We start from the raw sequence: 10,738 nt of genomic DNA, 5'->3' as shown, positions 1-10,738 counted from the left end.
AGGAGAAGGAGGAGGAGGAGGAAGAGGAAGAGGAGGAGGAGGAACAACCAAGGCCCATATATTACAATCAGTCTTAGGTGAAAATAGGAATTGCATTTTATTGCTACTGTCTAGAGAGGGTGAGATCACATGGAAAAATTTGTTCTATAAAGTAATCTGAACTTTTCTAATCAAGCATCATGAAGAGTTGGCAAAAGAGCTACAGAAATGAAGTTTGCTGTCACGGACGATTCAGAGGTATAAAAAGGGGCTGATTTTGCTGTTACCTAGAAAACCACAAAGTGCAAGCTAGGCAAAAAGTAGGAAAAATCCATGTGTGAATTTTAAGCTGTGTTTTTGGTTTGTAATAGTTTGACAAGTTAACCAGTAAATATTTTCCTTAAATATTTTTAAAGGATTGCTTTTATAGTTATAAATAAATCATTACAAATGATTTTAAAACTACATGTAAAGGTCAGTTTTCTGAAGTTTTGAAAGTAGTTCATGCAGAAACTACAACGCATCATAAACTGAGAAAATTTTTGATGGTACAATACAAGGTAAACTTTTGTAGATAAATATAATGTCTTCTGCATGTGAGGCTATTGCAAATTAAACAAAGTAAGGAAAATGTCTAAGTATATGCACATAAATATATTTGAATAAATGTTCTTTTTATAACTTCTTGTGTCACCTCTTTTTCTATCAACTGCTGCTGCTATGGACAATTTTACATATTTTCTGAAGGAATTAATTAAGTCAATCTGCAACTAAATGCTTCCTCTTTTAAAAATAAATGAAACCTGCATCTTATTTAGATAAATGTTTATTCAAATAAGGAATTAATGGTATTTTAAAATTTAAAATTATTCAGGTTAGTGTCCTTTCTAAAGTTTTGAAAGACATAAAAGATAATATTCTGGAATATCCAGTAATGGAATGATCTTTTATTTTCTCTGACACAAGAATAATTTCACATTAAAACATCCTTTTTCCTACAATGCACCCAGTCCTAAAATAATGTCATCTAAACAGGTTAAAAATACAGTCTGAGAGTTTCCATATTAAACTGAAGGATTACAGTTTTAAAAGTTAATATGACTCTAGAGGTGAATGGACTTTTGTTTTATATTTTCTTCTCTGATTAATACCACCTATGGCATTCATTAATACCACCTATGGCTCAACATTTGAATTTAGATGTTTAGATGTTTAGATAGGTCACTTAAAAAATAGACTTGTCCCAGCCCCAAGTGCCAACTTCTGAGCAATTTTTCTGGGCTAAAAATGGTAGGAATTGAAAACTAATACCATACTAAGAAGAAAGATCTGTGGAAGGGAGGTAAATGGTATGGTGAGAGGTGCATGTGTAGAATAAATATTCTCAGAGGCAAGGAAATTTCTATGCACAGATGTTTGTAAATGGGGAAGGGGGAAGGGACTGAAGTGGGGGCAGGGACAAGGGGAAAAATGAGAACCAAGGCCTGTCATGTAAAGGTACAAGATACCAATAATGGATGTAACTGTATTGTATACCTAAAATGTATCAATAAACTCAATGAGAAAAAAAAAAGAAATTTGTATACACACACAGATAATTAACAATTCAGCTAGACAATAGGAAACAAAATGATTTAAGTAACACCCCAATAATTAAAATGTAAAAATAAAATGCTCTCAGCATTAAAACAACTCCACTTTTTTTTTTTTTTTTTTTTTTTTTTTTTTTGGTACCAGGGATTGAATTCCACATTATTTGAAGTTCCAATCCCTGTATGGTGAAGTAGCACAATATTAACTGATCAGACAACTCAGTGATTCATATTTTCTTCTTTTTTTTTTTGGTACTGGGAACTGAACTTGGGCCCTTGCACTTGCGAGGCAGGCACTTGAGCCACTGAGCTAATCCCCGTCCGTGATTCATATTTTGAACCCACACTATGGCAGTCTTTGAGGTGACAGCACTGTCTGGGGATGTGAGAATTGTCAAAGTGCAGGAATGAATATTCCTGAATAAATCAAGTTTGTATAGAAATACTTCCTTTTAAATATTTATCCCTGTTTCATGCGGGTGTCTATTTTACCTGTTTTCCCCACAAGTTTACCCACTGACTTCTGACATAGTAGAGATTATTGCAACTCAGTGTAAAACGATTTTGTGAAAGACAGTCTAGATTGCATGGAAGTGGTGAAAGCTTGGAAGACTGCTTGAACAAAATACACAGTTCCATTGATGAATAAGAGTGGATATAATTAGTGTGATGAAAATATAAATAAATAGTAGAGGAGTAAAATGTGAAAATATCCAGTAGAGAAGAATTTATACAATAAAGAATTAAGCGGGGCTGTTGGGAAAAGTAAAGGAGCCTTTGGACATATTTTTTAAAACATTGATCTATTATTTTTTACTATCTCTCCCTGAAATTAAAAGAGGTACCATACTATAATCTGGAAAATAACTCCCAAGAGGTGAAACTCTATGTAGATTTAAAAAATTAGTACACATTTAGGGACTAGACACGGATGTAGATACCTGAAAGGATGGTGGCACAAAGATAACCAGAGGCCCACGGCCTGAGCAGAGCTCACCCATAGCATGACACCAGCACTAGAACCCCTGATAGCAGGCAGAGACATACACATGTGCATGCAACCAGGAGGGGACAGAGGTGAGGCTAGAAAAATCCTAAATTGATGGGTTTAATTAGAAACAAAGACGGAAATGCTGAAATGTCTAAGTATGATTGGAATGAGGTAGGTTAGGTTTTCTTGGGGCTTATAAAGAGAAATGAGGTTTCTATATTTTTTCATTCATGAGTTTGGGAATTGGAAATGTACCTGCCGTGGCACTGCTTTTTCTGATAGACAGAGCACGTTGATTATCTATGTAAAGCCATCCTCTGGTGGCCGGGTAGTCGGCATGAAGTTGCAACCAGAAATTTGTTTTTTGGGAATGTAGACATGATCTCAGACCATCAGAAAGAAATATGAAAGGATGAAATTTTATTTGATTTCTTATGATCCTTGATGATCCAGAAGTTAGGAATTAAAATTTGGCAATGCTCCATTAATAAAGGAAATAAAAAAGTGATGTTTTAGTAACTGATATTTCCTAGAACCTAGAATAATCCTTTATATATGAGTATCCCCCAAAACTGTGAGTGGATAATTGGAAAGTAATTATTTTGTGATATCACATTATAATCAGAGATATTATTCCCTTTGTACAACTTTTCATTTTTTTCTCATTGAGTTTATTGGTACTTTTTAGGTATTCAGCACAGTTACATTCATCACTGGGATCTAGGACCTTTACACAACAGAACTGGGTTCTGTTTTGTTCCCCATACCCCTCCCCTCCCTTCACCCCCTCCACCCTTCCCTATTTACAAAGATGTTTTTTTCATTTTTTCCCCTCCACCCTTCCTATTTACAAAGACTTTGTTTTCATTTTTTCCTATCCTCATATTTTTTTATTTTTCCTTCTTTTCTTCCCCTACCTTCCCACTTTAATAAAAATGTATTTTAGTTAAGCCTTAGTCAGAGTTCAGCAATAACACTTTCTATGTTTTGCTATATGATATAGTCGCTATATGACATGGTCTGGAAAAGGTCCCAATTATTGAACCTCTTCCGCCTCTCTAGGATAGGGCCAGAAGGAAGCTCAGCCTAAGTCACTGACATGGGGGCTCCTCAAACCGCGCATGAGGTGTGACTACTTGTATACATGTAAGAGTAGGTAAACTGTGAATTAACTTATCTTGAAGTTGGACAATATGTGTTTAATCATTTAAATCTATCAAAACTTCAAATTATAGAAACTAGCCACCTCATGTCCATGTTATTTCTATGGTAATTATAAAAGTGTATTTTCAAACCTGTTAAAATTGCTTCCTGCAAATGCACTTGCCATAATTTTGATGTTCATGATTGTGACTTTATTGGTGGAAGTCTCCTTCATTCATCTTACCTGGAATGCTCATGCACTAAACTATTAAACGGGGCTTATTAAAAATATTTTTTGGGTATTCACCTTGTATTGAGATACTCTACTGAATCTGTCAATTAAGTCTAGAAGTTTTTTGGTGGAGTTTTTTGGATCTTCAATGTAGAGTATCATATCATCAGCAAATAATGATAGTTTAACTTCTTCCTTTCCTATCTTTATTGCTTTAATTTCTTTCTCTTGTCTAATTGCTGTGGCTAATGTTTCCAGAACTATATTGAAGAGAAGTGGTGATAATGGACATCCTTGTCTTGTTCCTGATTTTAACATGAAAGTTTTCAGTTTTTGGCCATTCAATATGATGTTGGCTGATGGTTTTTCATAGATAGCCTTTATTAAATTGAGGTATAGACCATCTATTCTAATTTTTTGCAGGGTTTTTATCATGAATGGGTGTTGAATTTTATCAAATGCTTTTTCTGCATCTATTGAGAGGATCATATGGTTTTTGTCCTTGACTTTGTTAATATAATGTATTACATTTATGGACTTTCATATGTTGAACCACCCTTGCATCTCTGGAATAAATCCGACAAATGTTGGCGGGGTTGTGGGGAGAAAGGAACCCTTCTCCATTGTTGGTGGGAGTGCAGACTAGTGCAACCACTATGGAAATCAATATGGAGATACCTCAAAGAGCTTGGACTGGAGGTTCCATTTGACCCAGCCATCCCTCTGTTGGGTATCTTTCCAAGAGAACTAAAAGAATCATATCACAGAGAAGTATGTGCACCCATGTTTATAGCGGCACAGTTTGTAATAGCTAAATCTTGGAAACAACCTATTTGCCCATCCGTTGGAAACTGGATAAAGAAGTTGTGGTTTTTCTATAAAATGGAATATTACTCAGCCATAAAGAACGAGAAAATAGATTCATTCATAGGAAAATGGATACATATTGAAGATATACTCCTAAGTGAAATAAATAAGTCCCACATGTGTAAATACCGAATAGTTTCCCTGGTGTGAATAATCTGCAACAATGCATAAGATTCTAATAAGATTACTGACATTTAGAAATGGGAAGAAAGGAGCTAAAGGTGTAGGGAAGGTGGGATGGGTAGGGGAAGAGTAAAAAGGGAAAAGAAAAAAATGTGAGAGAATGAAAAGATGAAAATAAAGTGTTTGTAGATGGGGAGGGGAGGAGGGGGTGAAGGGAGGGCAGAGGTAAGGGGAAAAAATGAGAATCAAGACTTGTCATGTAGAGGTACAAGATCCCAACAATGAATGTAACTGTACTATATCCCTAAAATATACCAATAAACTCAATTAAAGCTGGAAAAAATATTTTTGGATGGTCATTTATATATTTCTAAGGGCGGGTTTTGCTGTTGTCTTAAAAAGTTATTTATTTATTTACTTTTTTTTTTTTGCAGTACTGGGGATTGAACTCATGACCTTGTACCTGACAGGTGGGCATGGTGCCACTGAGCTAAATCCCCTGCTCTGCTGTTGTCTTTTCAATGCTGTGTCTAATACTTACAAAGATCAGGAACTTGGCAGTGTAGTAAGTTGCTTGAATTACTTCACAGTTTGGTGTTTTTATTACTTTCTGTTAATATTTGGTACAGATTACTCTTTTTAATTGATTTTCCTGTGTATATATGGCTGCTTAATATGAATGCATTATGTTACACTGAAACATATACGTACTACTTATGCATTTCCCCTGTGTAATTTTGTGTGGAAGTTCTTGTTGCTTCTGAAAAATTAAGCTACAACAGATGTTGTTTGTTTAAAATTTCTTGAGCTTACCTTTTTAATCAAATTTTTTTGCAAGACACTTATTACTTCTTTATTTCTCAGGCTGTATATGAAAGGGTTTAGTAAGGGAACTACTATTGTAAACAAAATAGCAGGTGTTATATCTTTATCTCCTTCTTCCAGCAAATTTGGTCTAATGTACATGAAGAAAATAGATCCATAGAATAATGAAACAGATAAAAAATGAGATGCACAGGTGGAAAAGGCCCTGAGCCTTCCTTCTTTAGATTTCATTCTGAAAATGGTAAACAGAATGTGGAGATAAGATATTAAGACACTACTTATTGTGAAGACTTGAATGAAGCCCGAAAAGACAAAGAGAACAAGTTCATTGATGTAAGGGTCAATGCAGGAGAGTCTGTACAAAGGCAGAATATCACAGTAAAAGTGGTTGATGTGATTAGACCCACAGAAAGCTAGCCTAAACAGAAGCCCTACATGAATCATGGAGTGCAGGTTTCCAGCTATGAAGGCCCCTGTTGTCATCTGAATGCAGAGCCTCTTCGACATCTTGGTATGGTAATGCAGCGGGCAGCAGATGGCCACATAGCGGTCATAGGCCATTGCTGCCAGAAGAAAGCAGTCAGCAGTTTCAACGGTGCAAAGAAAATAAAACTGTGCCATACATTCATAGAGCGAAATCCTTCTGTCTTCAGAAAAGAAGTTCTCTAACATCTTGGGAGTAATAGCACAGGCACAACAAGAATCTATAAGAGCCAGGTTACCCAGGAAGATGTACATTGGTGTGTGAAGACTCTCTTCTTTTGAAATCAATATCACCAGACTGATGTTTCCTACCATTGTGATCAGATAGATAACAAAGAACACCACAAACAGAAGGGTCTTCAGGTCTGTGTGATCTCCCAATCCTGTGAGGATAAACTCAGTTTTCATGGTATGATTTTGTCCCATCATTCCTGCCATCTATGAAAAAATTGAGAAACAATTTGCTAGTTTATAACACACTTCTAACACTGTTGAGCTCTCCTGGATTCAAATGTAGAAGAGCATCTTCCATAACATTTTCCCGTGTGACCTGGACATTGTTTCAAGACCAGTCTGGAGCAGAATCTGTTTTGCTACTCTATCATCTATTTGCCTGTTTAATGAATATTTCCCCAGCACATTTTCATGGTAAATTTCAGATTTAAGGATTATAGGTTGCTTTTGAGTTCCTGAGAGAAATATTCAAAAATATGCAAAGCAAAAACGCTCATTTGTATGAGTTAGGTAAAGCTGATTGATACATTCTGCGTCAACAATTGGAATCAGTGTTCCCAAATAAATTCAGACTGTATATGTTGTGATTTAGAATGCTATTTAAAAGTGGGCATAATGTCAAACACTTATAAGTATAGCAGCCTGGAAGGCTGAGGCAAGAGGATCAAGGTAGGCTAGGGAATTTAGTGACTCAGCAAGACTGTGTCAAAAATTAAAAAGCCCTGAGAACATAATGGAGTTTTATATATATATATATATATATATAATGGAGTTTTATATATATATATATATATATATATAATGGAGTTATAATGGGTACAGCAGTCAATACCCTGTAGCAGTAGAATTATGCACAAAAAGTTGGAAACAACATAAATGTATCTATTTCACTTTCGTATTTCATATACCAATAAACACAATTTTAAAAAAAGACTGACACTTGAAACATAAACACTTTAATTCCTAGGTCTTGAAAAAAAATAAATGTATCTAGCAGATGAAAGGATAAAGTGATTATATATACATGTTTGTACACATATATGTGCTTTCACTTACACACGGTATCTGAAGTAGTCTAAATTATGAGATCAGAATATGAAACATTGATTTTTGAGGGGATTTGGAATGGTGATCTATGGTTTAATGAATATGGTAGTGGATTTCAGTCTGGGAAGATAGAAACATTTCTGGAGATGGACAGTTGTGATGCTGGTATAACAATCCAAATATATCCTATGATATTAAACTATAAAGCTGAAAATCTAAAAGGATACATTATATGTTATGTGTATTCCAGCAGAGTAAGAAATTTTTAAAAGACTATTTTCATTCATGTTTTCTTTGTAATTTAGTACTTCTAATGTTATTGGAGAATGCAGATAAAATACACATTAGGGAAAAGTCAACTATTTAGAAAATACTGTATTAGACACTGGTTGGGAGTGGTTAGGAATGTGATCTGGATGGAAGAGGGGAGGAAAGAGAAAGAGGAAGAGAAAACAAATTTTGAAGAGGTTATTTTGAAAACCTTCCACATTATTTAGAATATGTGCATAAGTAAATTTAGGTGCTATTCAAAGATATCTCATGAATCCTAAGAGTCAAAAATGGATAAGTTCCTACATGTGTGTCTAATAACATGGATAAAATCAACTATTTAACAGAAGTTAGGAGATTTTTGGCAATAGAAAATTTCCCTATTTTTATGTCTGAACATCTTGTACAAAATCAGTATGAATTATTACTAGAAAACAGGTAAATGGCTGAAGCAGAACCCCTCCAAAGAAGTACAATATTTTGATAAACTAAAAATTTGACTTCACTAATATTCAGAAAAATAGAATTCAAAATGCCTATATGAATATATCTATTTCACTCATCAAAATAACTGGGTTTTTTTTAAACAAATACTTGCTGTTCTCTATGATACAGCAAAATGGAAATCTGATGGCCCTACTGGTTCTCATATACATCAGTGGAAACACTGGAAATGACTTGGTAATACAGTCATGAAAATTAAACGTTTACTTTCTTTGGCTAATAATGACTTTATTTCTTTAACTAGAAACTAGAATCATTCCTAAAATAACTTTGAGAGTTTGAAAGACAGGTTGAACATAATAGTCTTAATGTATTCTGTTGTTACTATAAAACTGCTCTTACTTTTAGTAAAGTTAATTTCCTCTTGAATTCATGTGTGGTACAAATGAATGACAGTTATTTTTCTGTGCTTATTTATAACAAGCTTCAGAGTAAAGAGAAGATTTCAAGTATCATAAAAGGAGAAAAACTGGAGCTGTAGGGATCATTTAGCAAAATATAAACTAAAAATTTTTCTTACCTGATTTCCCTGTTTTTAGAGGCTGCTTGTTTGCTTGAGTCCAACAATGAACTTTATATTCTTTTTGTTTTGTTTTGTTTTGTTTTGTTTTTTTGTTACCAGGGATTGAAATTGGGTCTTTTCATTTGCAAGGCAGGTGGCAAAACCACTGAGCTAAAGCCCAGGCCCTAAAGTTTATATTCTTGATCATGTAGGAGAGTATTTCTTCAAAGAGGTTAATGTTAATATTCATGCCACTGGTAGAATGACTTAGATATTTAAAATAATTCTAAGGGGATTTACTTGGCATTGGCCTTAGAACACAGCCTGGGAGACCAAATCTTCTGAATGTGGAAGTCATAATAATTTGGAGTAATTATATCTATCCTTTGAGACATACAGAATAAGGTACATGCTTATTTCTCAAGAAATTGTAAGGAACATGTTTTTACTTAGTTGAATTTAGATCATTCTTCTTTCTACTGTGTGTGTATAATGTACTGTGTGAGAAGGAAAAAAAATTTTGCTGGAATGGTCAGCAAAGGTTTACAGAGAAAGTGGAAACTGAGTTTGATTGGCTGCTTCAAAGGGAAGAAAGTATGGTGTGAGTAGCTGCTTAAAATTCTCATTTATTCCTTTCACCTCTAAACCCAAATACAACTTTTAGAATCATTCTTTGAAGTTATAATATCCTTGATCTTATACCTTACTTACTAGAATATTGTTTTCCTTGCAAACCCAGAAGCAACTTCTTGAAAGCTTCCTTTTCTTCAAAATACTTTCTTATTTAGTCCTGTCTCATCATTTATGGTGTCACAACATGTCAGTGGCCGTCACTCTCAAGTCTCAATTTGGTTAGTTACCATTAGGTTTCCATAAGTTATGAATTAGAGCTAAAATGTTTGCAAAAAAAAGGCTCATGTGTTCAGAGGTGGGGCTTTGGGAAGGTAACTAGATCATGGGGCAGTGACCTCTGGCTGAATGTGTTGTTAGGTGGGAGGGGCCTTGTTGGAAGAGGTAGGTCACCATGGGCCAGCCTTGGGAGGGCATTTTCTGTCTCCAATTCCTTCTTTTCCTCCTGGCTTTCTTGCTCTCACTCTGCCTCCCAACTGCTATGAAGTGAGCTAATTCTGCCTTAGAGTCAACCGATCATGGACAGAAACCCATGAAACTATGATCCAAAATGAATCTTTTCTTCAAATTGTTTATGTTGAGTAGTTTTTCCAAGTGACAGAAAGTCAGTTAATACACCATCACTGAGCCGGGTGTGGTGGCACATGCCTGTAATCCCAGCGCTTGGGAGGCTGAGGCAGATGGATCACTGTGAGTTCAAGACCAGCCTGGGCTACATAGTGAGTTCCAGATCAGTCTCAACTACATTGTGAGACCCTGTCTCAAAATAAATAAATAAATAAAAAAGGTACAAGATCCTAGTAATGAATATAACTGTACTGTCTACCTAGAATGTACCAATAAATTAAATTAAATTTTTAAAAAAATAATAAAAAACCACCACTACTATAATTAACATATAAAGAGACATGGTTTACTTTGGCCCACACTTCTGGAGGCTTCTTTCAATGACTACTTGGTTCTGTTCTTTTGTGCTTGTTGTAAGGCAAAAATTCATATTGTGAGCATATGGCAGTGAAAAACCATGGCTAGGATTTTACAGTAAAAGAGAGGATGAGAAAAAGGGCTGGGCCTCCACCCTTCTTCTTCAGCGCATGCCCCACTGAGCTGTAGAACACACCTCTTAAAGATTCTAGCACTTCCAAATTGACTTATTTTAGGGACTACGCCTTTTCACGGTGTGATCATCAGTTGTGGTATGTCAGCTCGAGCAAGAACGACATTAGCCAAGCGCTGGTTGTTTCTGTGGATGAGTGGCATGTAGGTCACAAATGAGGAGGTAAGATGCGGAAGTGGGTGGAACCAAAAATAAGCTT

At 35.2% G+C, this 10,738-nt stretch overlaps 1 protein-coding gene across 1 annotated transcript; it reads right to left on the bottom strand.

Annotated features, from left to right (window-relative positions):
- Positions 1-5,695: 5,695 nt before the first annotated feature.
- On the bottom strand, positions 5,696-6,664 carry LOC104876591 (olfactory receptor 5K1). The gene has a single exon (XM_010644751.1). It carries the CDS (start codon positions 6,662-6,664, stop codon positions 5,696-5,698), a length of 969 nt encoding a protein of 322 aa, XP_010643053.1.
- Between the last annotated feature and the right edge of the window lie 4,074 nt (positions 6,665-10,738).

The sequence above is a fragment of the Fukomys damarensis genome, unplaced genomic scaffold (genome assembly GCF_012274545.1).
Source record: "Fukomys damarensis isolate Sample0158 unplaced genomic scaffold, DMR_v1.0_HiC HiC_scaffold_24, whole genome shotgun sequence".
NCBI classification, from domain to species: Eukaryota; Metazoa; Chordata; class Mammalia; order Rodentia; family Bathyergidae; genus Fukomys; species Fukomys damarensis.
The sequence above is the reverse complement of the archived record's forward strand: the minus strand, read 5'-3'. Positions and strand labels throughout refer to the sequence as shown.